This window comes from Hermetia illucens, chromosome 1 (genome assembly GCF_905115235.1).
Source record: "Hermetia illucens chromosome 1, iHerIll2.2.curated.20191125, whole genome shotgun sequence".
Taxonomy (NCBI): domain Eukaryota; kingdom Metazoa; phylum Arthropoda; class Insecta; order Diptera; family Stratiomyidae; genus Hermetia; species Hermetia illucens.
Genome location: NC_051849.1, coordinates 135,041,243 through 135,062,217, shown reverse-complemented (window position 1 = coordinate 135,062,217; position 20,975 = coordinate 135,041,243). Strand labels below are relative to the sequence as shown.

At 39.8% G+C, this 20,975-nt stretch overlaps 1 protein-coding gene and 1 non-coding gene across 4 annotated transcripts in view; both read left to right on the top strand.

The window, feature by feature from the left end:
- LOC119656697 (protein SMG8) overlaps window positions 1-12,573 on the top strand; it is a 28,409-nt gene extending 15,836 nt beyond the window's left edge. For 2 of the 3 annotated variants that reach the window (XM_038063206.1, XM_038063214.1), the window contains exons 7-17: window positions 1,277-1,451; window positions 1,542-1,706; window positions 1,769-1,870; window positions 1,925-1,971; window positions 2,111-2,210; window positions 2,266-2,636; window positions 2,695-3,135; window positions 3,216-3,379; window positions 3,441-3,595; window positions 11,755-12,019; window positions 12,098-12,573. In XM_038063206.1, the coding sequence (XP_037919134.1) occupies window positions 1,277-1,451; window positions 1,542-1,706; window positions 1,769-1,870; window positions 1,925-1,971; window positions 2,111-2,210; window positions 2,266-2,636; window positions 2,695-3,135; window positions 3,216-3,379; window positions 3,441-3,595; window positions 11,755-11,973 (1,939 nt within the window). In that variant the 3' untranslated portion in view covers window positions 11,974-12,019; window positions 12,098-12,573. Of the gene's footprint in view, window positions 1-1,276; window positions 1,452-1,541; window positions 1,707-1,768; window positions 1,871-1,924; window positions 1,972-2,110; window positions 2,211-2,265; window positions 2,637-2,694; window positions 3,136-3,215; window positions 3,380-3,440; window positions 3,596-11,754; window positions 12,020-12,077 lie in introns of all 3 variants that reach the window. The other variant, XM_038063223.1, reaches the window with a different exon arrangement.
- A 6,816-nt stretch (window positions 12,574-19,389) lies between these two features.
- Window positions 19,390-19,461, top strand: Trnad-guc. Its single transcript has one exon. It is a non-coding gene; the product is annotated as a tRNA-Asp (tRNA).
- The last annotated feature ends 1,514 nt before the right edge of the window (window positions 19,462-20,975 follow it).

The window sequence follows — 20,975 nt, the reverse complement described above, 5'->3', positions numbered from 1 at the left end:
CAAAAGGTAGCCCTCAATGTGGTTCAGGATTCTCAAGGATTTATTTAGACGGCCTTTAAATTAGGGAACAACGTTATTTATGGCTCTAAAGACGTTATGCGATTCAACCAATTTTTCCAGCAAGACATCAGTTGTGAAAGAATGCAGCTATCCCGGAAAGTATAAAGGGAAATGAAAACCATTGCCAGCAACATTGAAGAATAAACATGAAAACTAAACTAATTTTTAAAGATTCTTTATGAGGCAACAAATAATCGGCTCTGCCCTTGTTGTTACTACTTTTCGCAAAACTGTGTTTATTTCCTCCTCCAGACAACAGATTTTTCAAAAATCTCGCATGAATTGAAAACACAATTTTTTTATGAAATGAAAACACAAATTTTTTAATAGTGGGGCAACAGCTGCTCAAACCTGACTTTTTTATTTGGCGCTGTGGAATACTCAGCCCATTATAGTCAATTGAAATCAACGAATCACAAGGTTTTGATCAAAATTCATTATTCCGCTTTGCATGTATTTATTTTTAAACAACAAATACACTTTCTTAATAAACAAATAGGATATACCTATCCTAAGGCCAATGCGTTGAAGAATATCTGTGTTAAATTTCAGGTTGCTAGCCTACCTTTTTAAGTTACATACGACAGCACGTAAAAATATGTTTTGCAAAAAAAACGGGTTTTTGTAGAGTTAAAAACAATTTTTGGTTAACGTAGCTTGATCTGCGATGCCGCACCCATAAAACATGCCTTCTAATTTGGAAAAAACTATTCATTACGGCTGCATTCTTCTTCTAAACAGTACAAAACCTATTTGGGTGAAAAATTAAAGAAATAGGCCGTAAAACGTGGTTGCTTAAACTCTTTTTGTACTTTCAATGCTCATCAATTCATTGAATTTCTAAGGACTTTTTAGACTCCCTATTGAACTTACAACATTGACAATAGAAGAAAATTGGAAATTCTGGAATGTCTTCTTCCCTTGAAATATTAATGGGATGAGTTGGTTAAGCGTCAGTGACACACAGTTCTCTCGTTGCTGAAGGCTTATAATTTGCATTGCATCGGGTATGATGCTAATGGAACTGAAGCTCAAATAAAATTTAAGGATAAAAAAATAAGAAAAAGCAGGCTATGCTTCACAAAGGAGTAGGCAGGAGATATATATATATATGTATTATAGTATTGAGGACGACTTTAAAAAGTAGTCGCGAGTGTGATCACCCATTTTTTAGTGTATTATGGTAAACAAACCAACAAAAATTCTTTATTTTCAGCTCAATGTCACTATTCTCTATCCCAGGAAACAAACGATTTGTGTTTTTCAATAATGACAAAACCATCCGAGAGGATCCGTTATTAAAATTTGCAGAAATGTTGAGTAATTCCATGGAGAAATCGAGCATAAAAGGAGACTCAGGCGATGAACTTGATGATTTAAGACCATATAAGGTGAAATATCATTTAACTAAGGCCAATATCTTTCCGAATTTGACAAAAAAACAATCTCGAAAATGCAATGATGGAATGAACACATTTCAGGGTTTCGGGAAACCTTTGCGTTATTATAAAAATTCAGCGGATGATACGAGCATCCCCACGAAAAAGCGGAATTTCTTCGACCTATTGAAGGAACATGTCCAAGAGGCTCTTCAGAGTGGCTTTGACGATAGTATGTCCAAGTTTAAGGGGAAAAGTCATTTTCGCGTAATACTCTTTCACAAAATAATACTGGAGACTAGGGAGTTTTTAATAATTTGTAATTTTAGATTCCAAAAGTAAAGGCATGGTATGAAACTTTCAAGTTGCTGCATAAAATATTCATCGAAAACCCAGATAATCCAAATTTCGAAGCAAACGATCCGGATTATGTAAGTAAATTATGAATGCGTTGTTTGAGGGATAAATAATTTGAATTTTTACAGAAAGCTTATTTGGAAAATTTTCATAAAATTATGGATATAGACGAAGAGTAAGTATTGTTTACAGTTAGTGAGAAGTGTCGTGATGTTTGTCACGAAGCAAAAGAGTGCGCCATTTAATTTTCACAAGCTTCTATATCATTTCTTCAAACGTTTTCAACATATCCATTAACATTTTTACGTTTTCAGGTTTTTCGCAAAATGTTGTGAGACGGGATTGAAGAAGGCTGTCTCATTTTACAATAATCCGGTGATGACGCATTACGGAACAGCATTTCATAAGACCTTGGTAAGGATTATTTTGTGCGCTAATGCGGAAATCTATGATTTTCAGTGTATTTCAGGTTGATGAAGCAGTGAAGTTATACATGAAGTTTGCGCGTGGACCGCAAACTTCAATAAACGAAAAAAAACTGCGTGAGAAATGTGATCAAATTTGGAAGAATGGGAAACAGCAGTGTGAATTTCTGAGTTTACGGGGAAATGCATGTGTGAAACCAAAGCATGGACTTACTGATCCAACGGAGCATAATAGTGGAGCATTTTTTGTGTCTACGTGTAACTGCGGAAGAACTCAGGGGCGGCGAGAGGATCCATATACGATTCGTCAAGCCAATTACGACTTTTATCAAATTCTCGCAAATAATTGCACGTCTTGCAATAAACTGGAAAAGATACACTTTCCCGTGTTTGAGCCGTCAATCAATGATTACCGGTAAATATATATAATTACACGAAGAATTAAAAAAATTTCCAAAATTGACTTGTTTCAGAGCTGCAGAGGTTGATACGAATTTTCCGAAGTTATTCTTAGCGGGTACAGAATGCTTTGAAGAGGGTACCTCAGACAACTCATTACCGTTGACAGCATCACAAGGATCTCATACAAACTTGAGTTTGGAGTCAATGGACAATTTGAATAAAATCAATTGTGATAGCTCGGATGATTCGTTAAACGAATTAGTGGTTAAAGTCGGTGATAGTTTAGGAGAGAATGAAAGAGGAATCTTGCGACAACCTTCTACAACAGAATACCTTCCTGGTATGGTTCACACTGAAAGCCCGAAAGGACTACTTCCTCAGTTTCCAAGTTGGTCACTAGTTTGTGTAGGTCCGAGTTCTGTTTACAGTCATAATACGGGGTTGCTTGAACATTTTCAAAGTGGCTTCTTATCAGGTGCTAATTTTCTGCTGCCATGGGATGTTCATGTAAGGTAAAATTTCCATCGCTAAACTTCCAGCATTTATTACTTATAAAACATTGAAACTTGGCTAACGAATTTTTTTTATACAGGTTGGAACATTCTGCATCATGGGCTGCAGCATATCCGAAAGCGCGGGGCTCCAAGAAAGGTCAAGTGTTCACATTAAAGATTTTTGTTGGTTGTGAATATGAATGTCCAAGAGGCCATCGTTTCATAATGAGCTCTCCCGACAAAGTATTACGTGGCGGGGCCGGTGGGTAAAAATGAAATGTTTTTCATGCAACTTGTAGAATGTTCTTTTTTGTTTTGCCCAGGAATAATACGTGACAGTGGGAGTAAAATAGTGTATAATGATATGCCATTATATTTTCCGTGTCCTTGCCGAACTAATCAAATGATGGTAGCACAATTAATGCGGGTACATATTGTGACACCAAAGGCTCCTGTAAACGTGATATTGGATCCGAAGGTGAGTGGTTTTATGACTTATAAGACACCTTATTTTATTGAGATTTTCAATTGGTTTTCATACATTCTATCCTGATGATGAGCGAATATGGTCATGTGCGGTATCAAATGAAAGGGCTCCATTAGTGTTTTTCGAAAATAATTTCTGATACTCGGTTAAACATAGGGGAGAAAGGGATCAAAATGAAGCAGGTCTCGTCATATAAAGTTAACTTATATGAACGGCAGCTTTCCTTAGCTTTTTTAGTTATTTGTCTATCAGTATTAATTACTCGAGACAGCATATGCTAAAAAAAATTTGCGGGTGGTGCCCGATCAGATAGACGTTAGTACCGGTTGTATTTGCTTTACGTATGTTACATGGATGCATGCTTTTGTGCACGGAGTAAAGTGGAAATGCGTGAAGATACCTTAGATCAATTTGGATGGGCAACGTTTCTTTATTTAGGATTCGCGTAATATTGACGTCTTTGGCATATATGGTATATATGTACATATGTATATTTGGAGTTTAGCAATTAATAAAGGAATATTTAGCATTTTTTTAGGTTTTGTGTAAAAAAAAACTTGTTATTAAAATCAGTTTACTGTCTGTCTGTCTGTCTGTCACACGCATATTTCTCGGAGACGGTTATAGCGATTGACACGGAAAATTTGGTGGAAATGTGAGAACTGTGAACACTCGCGCATACAGTGAGTTATATTATTCTACGTTGAATTTAAGGGGCTTCCATACATGCAAAAGGGGGGTGTACATTTTATTTCACCAAATATAGTCATGTTTGGGTATCCAATGAAAAGTCTTGAGTAGTACTTTCTGAAGCCAGTCTTAATTTTGACATTTGTTTGAAAGGTGGGGAGTGAGGGGGGTCGAAAGTGGTCATTTTTTAATGGACCTATTTTTCGAAAAATCTGAAAAAAATCAAGAGGCTCCCACTATATATCACTTGAAAGTGGATATTCCCGCATAATCATCATCATCATCAACGGCGCAACAACCGGTATCCGGTCTAGGCCTGCCTTAATAAGGAACTCCAGACATCCCGGTTTTGCGCCGAGGTCCACCAGTTCGATATCCCTAAAAGCTATGATATATTCCCACATAATATTTGCATATATTACGTGCTACGTACTAATAGCCCAAATGCACACTCAAATGCTGTATAGAAGAAGTAGACAAAACCTTTCATACCTGAAGCCTCCAGCTTTCGGTTTCCTGACTTGTTAGCTATGTACGAATGGAAAACCGTGCATAGAGAGTTCCTCACATGAGATGAACATAAAACTTTTGTACTCGAAGTACCCAGCTTCCGGTATCCCGACTTGAAATTGCAATCCCTTATAATTGCCGGACATTTTGTTTCTTTTTAAGATTTTGTGTACACAAAAAGTTAAAAACCTTTGTGTAAACAAAAACTTACTAAAATCGATTCTCAAAATTTACTGCATCCTAAGCCATGCATTATATTATTATTAATTGACATTCGAGTGAGATATTAAAATTCCATTCATTACTACTGTACTAATCCCCAGCTCTTTTCAAAGTTTTGTATGAAACAAAATCTTATTAGAATCGATTCGATGTCTGTATGTCCGTCTGCCACACCGAATTTATTCGGAAACGACCAAACCGATTGTCATGAAATTTGGTGAGAACGTGTGGTCTGTGAATCCCTTTACATATAGCAAGTGGCGCCATTTTGTGTTGAGTTGAGTTTAATGGGGGCTCCCCATACATGCGAAAGGAGGGTGCAACATTTTTTTTTACAGAATATGACCATGTCGTGTATCAAATAAAAGCACTCGATTATTACTTCTCGAAACTGATATCACGTGAAACTCAGGGGAGTGAGGGCCCAAAATATGACCACAAAGAAATGTAACGGGTCTCCATCTCAGAACCTATCCAACCGAAAAATCTAAAAAAAATCACCGTGGTGTATCTAAACGAAATCTAGGCCTCAAAATACATCCTGTTCCGATATCTGCACGGATAAAGTTAATAATAGCATGTTACCATATTTTAGAAATTTTGCCTAAAACTCTAATTAAGTTCATGCTAGAAGTTCAGAATTCGGCAGTGGCAGAAATAATATAAGGTATAGCTTTGAAAAGTTTGAAGAAAATCCAACTATTATTAACAAAATTATAGAAGATGAAACTTTTACATTTTATCTTAATTTCGTGCATTCTAAAACGTGTATGACGTCACCACACATATCAATTTGTCAATAACACAACAGAGTGAGCTCATATGAATGGGGGGTCGCAGGGAAACATTTCGTTTTATTATTATTCTTTCGTTCGTTTTAGGTTTTTAATCAGTGATACATCAATATCAATTACTGGAGATGGAGTTTGTATGTATAAGCTAACGAAGTTCTAGGGTACTGCCTAATTCAAATCACTATTTTTGTACATTAAACCAGAGGTATTCAATATACCTACTGTATATGTCATATGTATGCTTTTGTGCACGAATTAAATTGTAAATATGTTTACAATCAATTTAAATACGTGCATGCATAAGTATAACATTTGGTAATTGGCAGTGATTGTTTAATGTGATCATAATTTTTATCTGTGATATTAACATTTGAAAGAAAAATATGGAAGAATATTTGGGAGCCATATACGAATGCACAAATGGGCGTAGAAAAATAACAAGTTGAGAAACCGGAACCTGGACGCTTCAGGTACGAAAGGTTTTGTGTATTTCTTATATAAAGACATTTGAGTGTGCATTTGTCCCATTGGTACGTAATATATGCATATATTATGTGAGAATATCCAGCGCCCACACACCATAGCAGCTTTCTGATTTTTTTTCAGATTTTTCGGTTTGGTAGTTTTTGAGAATGGGTCCGTTAAAGAAATGATCACGTTCGAACCTTCGTGTTCCCCACATTTCCAAGAAATATCATAAACTTAAACCGGCTTGAAAAAGTACTAATTGAGGCCTTTCATTTGATACACCACACAACCCCAGTTCCCACCAAATTTGGCGTCAATCGCTGCAACAGTCTCCGACAAAAATGCGTGTAACGGACCGACCGAGAGTCAGTAAACCCCCATTAACAATGTTTTGTTTTACACAAAACATTAGAAATGAACACAAAAGCACCAGCTTCCGGTATTCCGACTTGTTTGCATCTGTTGTAGTTTTAGTTCTTCACGTTTGCTAACAATATTGAACTCCTAGTGTGAAGCGTATGAGATTGACTGTTATCAATGCAGTACTTTCCAGATCAAATTATTTGTCTAAAAGGGGTTTTTGAAAAATAAAGGTCCATTAAATTTCTCACTATGTACACACGGAACTATCATGCACTTATCGGTCCTCACAGGGAAACACAAAACCTTTTATACTTGAAGCGTCTAGCTTCCAGTTTGCCGACTTGCTTGGAAATTAACCAGTTGTTGATTCCACTGTCTTTACCATTTAAAGTTTTAGTATAAATATCGTTCACCAAATATTCCAATATTGTCTGTGACATTATGGGTGTGTGTTTTGTTATCAGTTGTAAGAGAATCGAGTCAAATCGTTCTTTAGGTTTTTGTGTAAAACCAGCCCTTATTAGAATTGATCCACTGCCTGTCTGTCTCTAACACGCACTTTCCTCCAAAACAGCTATACCAATTTAAACGAAATTTCGTGGAAATATGGAAACATGAAATATGAAATGACATATGAAATTCCACATATATATTGAGTGACATAAATTTACGTGGAGTATAAGGGGGCTCATACATTCTAAAGAGGGATATAGATTTTTTCACCTAATGTACCCGTGTGGGGTATCAAATGAAAGGTCTGAATTAGCACTTTAACAAGCTTATTTTGTGTTGCTGTAAATTGCAAAATGCGCGTGTAAGGCGTTATAATGTGCAACTTAAATTGAGTCAGGACTCATTTCCGACAACTGCACAACCCAAAAATGTGAAAGAGTGATGCGCTTATATGAAATCAAGGTTGTGCATTAGTTAGCTAATTTGTTATTTAGCTTATTATTACTAATTGTTATTTCAGTTATTAATTGCAATGATCGACTAACAATTGATTAGTCGTAATCACGTGCGAGCAACTATTTTTTTTTTATTTTCATTCGTTATTCAAAGCCTAACTAATAATTAAAAATCGGAAGAATTAGTTGCTCACTTGTGATTACAACTAGTCAATTGCTATTCGTTAATTGCAATTAACCTTCTAATTCTAAAATAATACGAATTGAGAATAAAGACTTTATTGAGATATTGTATAATACAAAGCATTTTTTAAAACTGTCTGTTTTTCCGTCTGTCGGTTATAGTTATTGGAAAGCAACTGAATTTGTGGCGCTACGTGGTGTACGAAGTTGTTAACAAGTAATGAGTGACATGATTTTGTATTAACTGATGCGGGGAGATGTCTTTTCTGAGGGTTATTTCCCTTAATAGGAGCTTCAAAGAGAATGTTGGAACAGTGGACAGGCATTTCTCACATTATGTGAAAATGAATAATACTTTTCAAAGCACCACTATTGAAAACGACCCGCGATTGACAACCATTAACAAAACAAAATCTAAAAAAAACAGACATGGCAACCCGGTTCATAAAATACCTAGAAAAAAAACGACGGCAACACAGCTCCAAAATCCACACGCAAACGTCACTCAAATTTCAGAAGATCTGCCATTCCCAAAACGTCCATGCTAATTTTTACAATTTTTTAATTTTAATTCATAAGAAAATCACGAAACCTTTCAAATGTAATGCGCTTACCTTCCCGTCATATCCATTTGTTAATTATCAATCAAAACCGCTGAATAATAACTGAAATTGATCGAATAACGAATGAAAATCAAAAAAATTAGTTGCACGTTTTCGAATAGTTGTAACTAACTTTTGAATGAATTAGTTTCACTCGTTAGTTGTTAGTCGCAATCTACTTTTGCGCAACACTGTATGAAATCTAGATCTCAAAATATGCTCCACTCCAATATCTGCTTAAATAAACTTGTTAATAGTATATAATTTATTGAAAGCGTGTTGTCTTTGAATCCCTTTACATACTTCATGGCATCGTTTTGCATTGGCTTTAAGGGGGCTCCCCATACATGTGAAATCGGGGTATTTTTCTCACTGCCGTGTGGGGTATCAAATGAAAGGGTTCGATTAGTACTTTTTCGAAACTGATCTTATTTTAGATATGGAATGCAACATAGGGGAGTGAAAGCTCAAAATGTGTGCACCGTAAAGTGTATCAGGTCTCGTTTTCAGAACCTATCCAACCAAAAAATCTGGGAAAATTGACAATGGACAGCTATACGAAATCACAAGTGGTTCCCGAAATATCGGTAATTGCAAAATAAAAATCAACACTAGCGAATAGGAAAAACAAGTTTTCATTATTTTAAACAATTTAATCGCTGGAAATACCGCGGAATTACACTCAGATATTAATAGCTACTGAAATTTCAGCATAATCAGGCAGAATCAAATAGACTTTTAAAAGGTGGTACGATGTAGCCCGCGTTGTTAATAAAGACTTATTTTTTCATCTAATGTCCATTCGATTTAGTTCCAATTAAACGAATTGCAGATGTGAAGTGGGTTTATCCAGTCTTACGTACTGCGGTTTTTAGCCTAACATAGAAGGCTTTATTAATGTTTCTATGTCGCCATAAAAATATGCTGAATTTTTACCTTCAAAATGATCGTAAACAGCCTACCTAATTTCAGGTGCAGGATTTTTGTGCAACAATCCTTAACGTAACTACATTGATTGGAGCGTTTTCATGAAGCAATAGCACACTTTGGGGAATTTTTTCGTTGCCTCTTTTCTACAACAGTGGCGCACAATTTTCGCTGCAAATCGCCTTAATAAACCGCGTTACAATTGAAGCACGTTCTTTAAAATATATTGAAGGGATTCCCTCACATTCAAAAAATTTATAGCCATGATTTTCTTTGTGCTTTAACTGACCTTACTCTTTTTTGGTACCGATTCCCACTTTCGATACCACTCCATTGAATCGCTTTGGATTTTGGGTTATAGTATAAGATCATAAGTTCGATACATGTAAAAATAGATTAAATAACAATTTGATGATCCTCAGGCTAACGCTCTGAGTACTTCTCGCACCAATCAACGCATCACTGCTGTTGAACTGCGTTAAGAATCCGCGAAATCTACCTGCCACTAATTTTTGTCATACCTAAATGTGTATGAAGATCCCGAGAAGACTTGTTTTTGAAACTCCAGTCTATATTTAGGTTCTAGTTGATAATTACTTCACCTAGGACATCTTCCAATTACTATATTCCCCAACGAAACAAACTTAAACCAATTGATTGTTGCATATAAAGGACAAGACTCACCGTAAACAATAGTGATCCTTGCTTTCATTTGAGCTGGCGTAAGACTATTTAGTCTAGAACTTTATAACGGCACGGTATTTAATTTTAGACATTATTAAAAATTACTTGGTTACAACATGTTTACTGTTCTTTTAAAAATAAAGAAACTAACGTAATAAACGGAAACTTCTCATATTACATTCTGGCACTTGTACCTTCTATATAAAGAAAGACAAAAGGTACCTACTCTCTATTTACTATGGTAGGCTAAGAACTGATGGACTGCACTACGTGGCTTCAGCAGGTGGTTCAGCAGGATTATGGAACTTCCACATGATCATACAAGATTTTTGATCCTAGCACTTAAGATAAACTCGGAAGGGCATCATAAAGACCTTAGTGATTTGGTACAGTTTTTCAGTATTTTATAGAGTTTTCCTTATAAGAAAGAAAAGAAACGCACAAAATGTTTTGAATTCAAACTCTGATCTCTATAATATGGTTGCTGAGAAAACTACTATCATAGGACCAATCCTTATAATATTTCGATTCATGAAATTTGTTTAAAATTTTTGTACATAGTATAGCCATAAGTTCTGTCAGTCGATGCGTATAGCGAGAAATATTGGGCCGCCGAAACTGGTAACACTGCGCATGGAGAGTACCTAACCATACCCCACTTCCGTCAGACTTTCAGGTTCCGAAAGTCAGTAGCGCATGAACGACAACACGATGAATTTCGGTAACTACGAAAAAAGAATCGCGATTATTGTGTTGCATCAATGTAGGAATACGCTGAATAAGATTCATAGTTTGTTAAAAAAGCTGCCGGTAAACGAGCGATTAGTTTTTAGGATATTAGCTCGATCCGCGAAACAGTTGATGTGGTTGATAGGTTGCGCTCCGTACATCGCCCGAATGTCGTGCATGCTGTGCATGAGCGTGTCCGTCGCAATCCTCTCAGCAAGCAGAAACGAATGTCGGCGGAAATAGGCGTTTCACCTCGAAGTATGAGTCGTATTTTACGAGAAGATCTCGATCTCGGTGCGTACCGGCGATGCGTTAGCTATATGTTAACGCCAAAACTGAAGGAAATGCGCCGAACTCGGTGTGCTGCAACGATTTCCCAGTACAAAATATCGTAAAATTCTATTTTCTGATGAAAAAATTTTTACCATTGAGGAAAAATTCAATCGACTAAATGATCGAGTATATGCTCACAATTGTTAAGAAGCCAAAGAAAATTCTCCGCGAGTCCAACAACGACGGTGGGGCGTCTCATATCATGGAGTAATTGATATTTATTTCTGCGAGGTAAGCGTCAAAACCAATGCGAGCGTGTACGAAAAGATTTTAGAGGATGTAGTCGAGCCATTGAGTGAATCTTTATTCGCTGGAAAGCCGTGGTGCTTCCACTAGGACTCTTCAGCAGTGGTTAGTACCGCATGTTCCTGACTTCATAACCGTGAATGCGATCGAACTTACATCGATTTAGAGAGTTTGAAGGCCAACATCGTGCGTGCAGCTCAAGAAATGCCGCTTCATACTGAGCGTGAAGCGATCGATGCATGGCCTCATAGACTTCGGACCTGTATAGCTGCTAGCGGCTGCCATTTTGAATATTTTTTTTTCACTTGAAAGCTCTATGTTTCTCTTTTCAAATGGTGTACTTTTCGATTGATTTAGTTTATTACTTCGTGAGAAATAAAGATTTGTTTGACTGACCCAACTTATGGCTATACTAGAAAATGAGAAAAAAATTTAAAATTTTCAGTTCAATGAATCGCAGTTCGTCAAGATGATCTAACCTTTACTTACAGGTAAGGGTCGGAAATAGGAGTTACATATTCACAATGGGGCTTCCAAATCCTCCAAAGCTTTCCCAAAGTGCTTACTGGGTTTTGCGGTTACCATACATCTATCAAGGAGATGATGGACCAATCCTACCACCTACCGAAGTCACTTCTATGACGGCTTCAATGTTTGGATGTTTATTAGCGGGAATGTATGGCGTTAGTGAAACTGAAACAGAGAGCTAGTTTTTCAATTATATTTGGATAGCTATTGGATCAGCGTCACAGTTAGGTGAGTAATTGATGCTTAAGCATGTGATCAATATCTTTGAAAATTATAATTAAACTAGAATGGATTTTCTTTTCACAGTAAGGCAGGTGGAGCAAATCTAAAATGCATGGAATCTGCATATATAAAATGTGGGGTCTGGAGGATAATATAAATGAAATTGGTTACAGGATCTTACTAAATCTCGATCAAAATGTGGGATAAAACAACAGCAACGCCCGCTGAAACGCTGAATTATAAATTATCTGCAAACACTTCACATCATTCGCATTTGAAAATCATATTCACATTCAAATGAAATATTTGCTATTAATTTGAAATAAAAAAATAGAAAAATGTTGATACTCTCATAAATTAGAGTTTTTGTAAGTTTAGTGTTCAGTCGGACATTCTACTTTTGTACAATCTGTCTATCATTTCTGTAATTTTCTTTCTTACCAATTTCTTTTCTATCTAGACACAATCTTTGTATTCTATTCTTGTCCAATGACACTGTTGAATTAAATAAACCGAGGGCTTGTCTCATCATCACAGTAATGAAATAAACAACTAATAAAACAAAACTATGTTAATGCTCTGCACTCCATGAAGAATTATAGGGGCATGATTATTTGCAATTCGCTATGTTCACAATTTGTTTTCTTCTGGGACAATGAATAATTTTGTTACCTCCATACTTAATTATTCGTGATTATCGCGCAATGAGGAGAGAAAAGAAGTACATTAGATATGGTCAAGCGTACAGTTTTACGATTTGGATTTACGCCTATAATTTAATGAATCCGGAGCTTCATTTATCTGTATATGCATTTGGATTTTATGATAAGGGGTATGGAGAAACATATTTTATTTCCAGTCCATCATCCAAATTGTATATTTTATTTATAAACCATATTCTTCAAGCATATGTAAAGCGCCAAGCCTTAAGAAAAAGACTCAAGCCCAAGCGTATGGACACGGTGTTTGGTGTGGTTGCTAGCGTTTGTTGGCGATCTAACACATCGGGACACTTACCAAGCATCAAGAAACAGTCGTAACGCGAATACGTGAACAGCGTGTTTTGCTTGTGTGTCGTTTGCATTCATCGCCGATCCATATTTCCACTTACCTAATGAAGTCTATATTTATAACACTGCACTACGTAGAATTTTCATTCGTTTCATTGCCCATGAGTAAGGGGCTGAAATCAATAAACAATTTTCCAAAAAGTTCAAAAGAATAAAATTATATATGCGTGTGTACTTCCCACCAAGCTCTCTATAGAGAAGTTTTGAAGCATGATTTGGTGACAGATTCCATTAGGATCAATTGCCGTTGCTTCTAAATAAATTTTTAACTATACTATGCATTTGATTCTCGCTGGGTTGCAGCAAGCGTGTTGAGCCGGCTTAATACAAGCCATATACGTACAAGCAGGATGCAAGGTGATTGCAGGTTTGTCGGCAAGTTGCGATTCAAGCCAGATTGCATGTCTGTGGACAAGTTGCGGTTGGTCGATCAGGTTGCGGCGACCACAACATGCTCGCATACGTGCAATCTTGCGGCAACCAACAGCTTTTTGCACGTTGCACGTCTATTGCTAGTGTAACTAGATCAACTTTCCGTGCTTGCGCTTGACCCATCCTCCAATACACGGCATCAGTGTGTGAGTCCAGTGGCATTTTTCGGAATTACCCCACCACTGCCACCTCCTGTACAGTTTCTTCCTAGTGGCCTTTTAGAAGCTCGCAGTCACTTCGGCCGGATTCGCCACCCGTCTCCGATAGAGACAGGTAACTCTCGATGATTCGAGTTAAGTAACGAGGGACACCCAGTTTAGCCACGGTGCCCTTAATCCAACCCCAGCTGGCCGAGTTAAAGGCATACGACCGTTGCAATGGCATCGATTGTGGACGGCGCTCTGCGAAACTCATAACAGCTTGTTGTATACCTTTCCAACATCTTCCCTATTGTGTCTAAAAGGCAGATAGTGCGATATGAAGATGGTTTTTGGGGCTTTGGTAGAAGAACTAACTTCTGCCTTTTCCACTGCGGGGAAAACACTCCTTACACCATGCACGATTCAAACGTACTTATGAACCATGCGGGTCTAATTTTTACTGCCAACTTCAGGATTTGTTCGGAATCCTATCCAATCCCGGACCCTCATTATCCTCAATTCGTTCACAGATACCCCGTAGTTCCTCCCCAGTAACCTCTGGGATTATGAAAACATCCTGTTGCACCGTTGGTTGAGGTCCACTTTTTTCCTGTTATGGAAAAAGATTGCGATTATTTTGAACAAGAGTCGCGCGCACGTCACTTGGGGTGATCTTTGTCCACGAATTTTGTTCATTACAACCTTGTAAGCAGCGTTCCACGGGTTCGTATTTGCATCAAGGCACAACTGCTTGTAGCAATTCCGCTTACTTTCCCGTATAGCCTAGAGGCTACTTCGAAGATCGTGGTATTCCTTCTCCGACTGCTGATGTTCTGGTTTCCCTCTGGTCTTTTGACAAAACCTCCTCGCTCGAGGACACGCAGGTTTGGTTTCCTACTGTGGTGAAACTTCTGTCGTGGCCTCAATTACCCGTTGACATAACTGGCTCACTTTTTCCAGCGCTGTTCCTTCCGACGTGTAACCTCCTTCTAAAGCCGCCAGGAATGTCTCTTTCTGGAAAGCTCCAATGGACCATCCAGCTATCCTGGTTTTTCCGCTTCTATTACTCACTCGACTTCGCCCCCCTCCGTTCCTGATGTTGAGAAAGATGGCCTGGTGGTCACTGTTGGTATAGTGTCCACTCCCTACTTTGGAATCCAGAAAATAGTCGGGAAATGCAGCAATCGCAGAAATTCACTTGTATCTTCCTTCACTTCACGGCACGAGCTATGGATTCGAGAATTCCGTTTTCCGCCGGCTTGTTCTCAATTTGATCACCAATTTAGTGAAATTAAAACATTTTTATTTTATTTTACAATATTTACAATAGTCTTTAATTTTTTGATGAAATACAAAACGAAGACGACCAGTCCGGTCGATGGTTGGGAACTGACTATCAAAAACATTCAATTATTTTATAGAATTTAAATTGGTTGGCCGGGTCTACTCCGCCACGGAGAACACCGGTGGTGGCATCTGTCAGTCGAATTAACAACATTCGACATAAATTTCGAATATATATATATAGTTAAAAACCCACGGAGCCTCTTCCCGCCCAACCGGACCGAGGGGCGAACAACCTCAAGATGGGCTGAAGGCAACATCCATAGGCCCGCATCACAGCGATGATGCGTTTCAACGCAAAGTCTGTGCAACCATGCGAAAATGTATTGCTACATCCCGAGTGTCGCAAACACTTCAAGCAATGGCGCGGTGGTTCTATACTACAGAGACATTGATCCTAAATGAAAGACAGCACGAATCAAGACTGAAGCCCACTAGGTCAGACTGTTAAAAAAACAGGACTCTTCGGACCATAGCACCGGTTGCAAGGATAACCGTTTTTTGCATCTCCATGTATAGTCCAGCCATAAGATCGAGCGTTTTCAGTGCTTTATGTAAGTTCTGCGGGACTAATCCCGTCGCTGAAATTACTACTCGGACTACTTGGATCTTTTGTAGTCTCCAAGTCTGCTCCATATCGTCTGCCAAGGGGCCGTAGTTCCGGATTTTTTCGTGCTGTTTTTCAACAGTGTTCCGGTTCAACGGCACGGCTACATCGATTATAAAGCACGCTCGTTCTTCCTTCAGAAGCAGAATTAGATCGGGTCTGTTATGATTAACACTGTGGTGAGTGGCATTTTCCAAGATTCTCTGCGGAGTATACTTATATTAAGGATGGTAGGTTGCTACTAAGTTATACTTCAACGCAAGGTTTTGATGGAGAATCTTGCAGACGGAGTTATGACGATTGGTGAACTTGGTACTGCTCAACATCCTGCACGCCGATGTTATGTGCTGGATGGTCTCCTCTTCACAGTTGCATAACCTATAACTGGAGTTGGTCATTGAGGAGTTATGAAGAATGTACCATTTATAATTTTTTGTTGGGAGCGAAGCATCCTGAATTGAAGTTAGGAATGCTTCGGTCTCATAGAAAAGTACACCATTTGTCAACCATTTGTTGGAGGCTTCGATGTCAATGCCTGACAACAACAAATTTTTTATATGACCTCCGTGAATGGGTTTCTCTTTCCACATGTCGATCTTCTGTTGGACTGAAGTAACATTCGACATGGGATCCCATTCTCTGCTTCTCAAGTTCAAAGGAGATAATTTATTATCTGCGATGACGGTAGCCTGATGTATTTGGCTAGAGGATTGTTTCTCATAGAAAAACTCACGAAGAGAATGCACTTGATTGTAGTGCAACGTTTTTAAATCAAATACCCCCCTTCCTCCCTGATGACGTGGGATAGTAATCCTCAATTTTTCGGCAGCTCTATTGTGCATGTTGTTGTTTGCAAGAACTACCCTTACCCGTCTATTGACAGATTCTAAATCAGTATTACTCCACTGTATCACACCGAAAGTGTATAGAAGGACGGGAATGGCAAAGGTGTTGATTGCCATGATTTTATTTTTCCCGTACAGCTCAGTTTTAAGGACAAGATCCAAACGCCGCTCAAATTCCCCCAGCAACTTAGATTTAATTATTGCCACAGCAGGTGTTGTTGCTTGCAATATGCCGAGGTATTTGTAGACGTCGTCCGAATCCATGCCCTCAATTCGGATGTTATTTTGGCTGTATCCTTCGTTGTCGGTGTGTTTTCCCCGAACAATTGTTTTTATGCGACATTTCTCCAAACCCAACTGCATGCCGATATCTCTGCTGAACTGGATGGTGATGTCCAGCAAGGAGCGAAGTTGGTTCTCGTCTTTGGCATACAATTTGATGTCGTCAATGTACATTAAATGGGTTAATGTACATTTCGACAATATGCCATGCTTGACTTGGAACCCGTATTTGCTTTCATGCAAAAGATGGGATAGCGGATTCAAAGCCAAACAAAACCACAGTGGGCTTAGAGAGTCGCCTTGGAAAATGCCACGCCTGATTGGTATCTCTCCTGATGTTTGCGAAGATACCGATAGCTTCGTGCTCCAATTCTTCATTACTGTTCTCAGTAGAAGAACAACATTCGGGTTGATTTTATACAAGCGTAACACTTGTAGTAACCACGAATGTGATATGGAGTCAAAGGCTGATTTATAATCGATGTAGGCTGTCGAGATGTTTCGTTTTTGGTGGACAGCTTGCTTTACAGCTACCGTATCGATTATAAGCTGTTCTTTGCAGCCTCGGGAGCCTTTTGCGCATCCTTTTTGCTCCTCAGCTATCAATTTATGATCATCAAGATGTTTTGAGATGTTCGCGCACAGAACTGAAGTGAAGACCTTGTAGATGGTAGGAAGACAAGTAATTGGTCGACATTTTGAAGGGCAAGAGACACCCTGTTCCTTGGGGATGAGGAAAGTTATCCCCTTGGTGAAAAATGGTGGAACTAAATCAGGATCGGCAATCATCTGATTAAATTGATTTGCCAATATCCTGTGAGTGCTCTTGAACCGCTTCAGCCAGAAGTTGTGAATCTTGTCAACTCCTGGCGCCTTCCAGTTACCTGCCTTGTCAAGGACTGCTTTAACGTCGACTTCAGTTACGTCAGGCATGGTCATTTCGGGGAGGGCCTCGCATGAACGCATAAGGTGTGGGAGCCACGCTGGTTCTAAATTGCAACGACTGGATTCGCTCCAAACACTTCTCCAGAAGTCTTCTGCCTGATCCAGATTGAGGTTACTTTCCCTACCTGAGTTGATGAGATTTTTGTAGAATCCTCGTTGGTTCTGGAAGAACAAGGTGTTGTCTGTCCTTCGCTGAAAGCTTTTCTGATACCTACGGATGCGATTGGAGCATACCGCAAGTTTCTGCTTCAGCACCTCGAGGATTTCTTCGATTGGCATATCATTGGACAGATGGTAGTTTCCAATGATGTTCGCAACGCATCTGTCCACTCTTGGTGATGGATTTCCAAGGAGTGCTTGCGTCACACGACCAATCTCCTTTCTCAACTTTTCGACTCTTTTGTTGAGTCGAAACACCCAGAACGGCAAAGTCCTTCTGCGCATACCTCTGTTATTCGCTCTAAGATGTTGGTTATGGAGACGAATAATCGTGGCAGCTGCAACGTAGATCAGGCTGTGAACCTCTGTAGCAGTAATCTCGCTAGCCAAACGATCAGCCAAAATTCTGTCAACGACAGCAATGATGTTAGTAGTTGCCGAAGTAAACTTCAGTTTTGGGATCCTTGGCCTAGCGTCTGGGAGAATCTCAGCATACTCTGTGAATGCGACCTGGAATGCGGTCAAAGCCTCATTATAAATTGGGTCGACATCCCCAGTTACTAAGCTTCTCCTGACTACTGGATTCATGGAGTGCCTTACAGGCGGAGTACTTGTGTTACTCCTTTGACTAGTCCGGTAATTTGATGACTCCAGCCCGAGCTCAAGTGAAACCTCTTGGAAGATTTGTTGCCTAGTTGGTAAGGCAACTCGGTTGTTATTCACGATCACTCGGTACTGGTTGACGACGTTCTGTTCCGGAACATGACTTAGCTCCGGAAATCGGGTTATGAACGCGTCATGTAGTCGATGTCTGTACCCTGATGGATTCCGTTCCAAATCCGTGACACGGTAATAGGCGCGGACGATAAATTCGTTGAGTTGGCTCGTCCAAACCATACGACGCCTAGGTCTCCCGTCCCTGGTGGTTGACGGCATAACCGCCAAAACATCCAAGGGCGAAGAGCCGCTCTGATGTTGTTGAACGACCCTTAACCGTGTTGGGTACTGTCTTCGTGTCCCTGGGGTCCCATTTAAAGAATTTAAACCAAAGTCCCCAATTTTATTCCCACGAGTAATGGGGAACCAGTCAGCCCTGCAACAGAGCCCCAATGTTGCAATGCCCCATGGTTACCTCCAAAGGTAGGGAAGGTATTTGGAGGGGAGCCGCTGAAATACAGTGTAACGTCACTGCAATTCATCCGATAGGCGCGTCGATCCCTTCACCCCGGATTACGGATTTGTTAAGGAGGTTTACTCCCCCTGAATGGGAAGAATCGGTAAGGGAGGACGAACACAAAGGGAAACGTTCTGCTTGTCCGCGACTACTTATTTACAAGATTAACTTGCGATATTCGTAGCTGACCCGGTGGGTCATGTCATTATCCGCAACCCATGACACGCGCCTGGTCGCATGCAGCTCTGCGTTTGCAACTCAGGTGAGGATAAACCTGGTACGCCAGGTTTATCCTCACGTATATATATATATACGATATATATATATATATATATATATCGTATATATATATATATGTATATATATATATATATATATTCCTCGGTAGTATAGTGGTCAGTATCCCCGCCTGTCACGCGGGAGACCGGGGTTCGATTCCCCGCCGGGGAGCCACCTGGCGTACCAGGTTTACCCTCACCTGAGTTGCAAACGCAGAGCTGCATGCGACCAGGCGCGTGTCATGGGTTGCGGATAATGACATGACCCACCGGGTCAGCTACGAATATCGCAAGTTAATCTTGTAAATAAGTAGCCGCGGACAAGCAGAACGTTTCCCTTTGTGTTCGTCCTCCCTTACCGATTCTTCTCGTTCAGGGGGAGTAAACCTCCTTAACAAATCCGTAATCCGGGGTGAAGGGATCGACGCGCCTATCGGATGAATTGCAGTGATGTTACACTGTATTTCAGCGGCTCCCCTCCAAATACCTTCCCTACCTTTGGAGGTAACCATGGGGCATTGCAACATTGGGGCTCTGTTGCAGGGCTGACTGGTTCCCCATTACTCGTGGGAATAAAATTGGGGACTTTGGTTTAAATTCTTTAAATGGGACCCCAGGGACACGAAGACAGTACCCAACACGGTTAAGGGTCGTTCAACAACATCAGAGCGGCTCTTCGCCCTTGGATGTTTTGGCGGTTATGCCGTCAACCACCAGGGACGGGAGACCTAGGCGTCGTATGGTTTGGACGAGCCAACTCAACGAATTTATCGTCCGCGCCTATTACCGTGTCACGGATTTGGAACGGAATCCATCAGGGTACAGACATCGACTACATGACGCGTTCATAACCCGATTTCCGGAGCTAAGTCATGTTCCGGAACAGAACGTCGTCAACCAGTACCGAGTGATCGTGAATAACAACCGAGTTGCCTTACCAACTAGGCAACAAATCTTCCAAGAAGTTTCACTTGAGCTCGGGCTGGAGTCATCAAATTACCGGACTAGTCAAAAGAGTAACACAAGTACTCCACCTGTAAGGCACTCCATGAATCCAGTAGTCAGGAGAAGCTTAGTAACTGGGGATGTCGACCCAATTTATAATGAGGCTTTGACCGCATTCCAGGTCGCATTCACAGAGTATGCTGAGATTCTCCCAGACGCTAGGCCAAGGATCCCAAAACTGAAGTTTACTTCGGCAACTACTAACATCATTGCGGCCGTTGACAGAATTTTGGCTGATCGTTTGGCTAGCGAGATTACTGCTACAGAGGTTCACAGCCTGATCTACGTTGCAGCTGCCACGGTTATTCGTCTCCATAACCAACATCTTAGAGCGAATAACAGAGGTATGCGCAGAAGGACTTTACCGTTCTGGGTGTTTCGACTCAACAAAAGAGTCGAAAAGTTGAGAAAGGAGATTGGTCGTGTGACGCAAGCACTCCTTGGAAATCCATCACCAAGAGTGGACAGATGCGTTGCGAACATCATTGGAAACTACCATCTGTCCAATGATATGCCAATCGAAGAAATCCTCGAGGTGCTGAAGCAGAAACTTGCGGTATGCTCCAATCGCATCCGTAGGTATCAGAAAAGCTTTCAGCGAAGGACAGACAACACCTTGTTCTTCCAAAACCAACGAGGATTCTACAAAAATCTCATCAACTCAGGTAGGGACAGTAACCT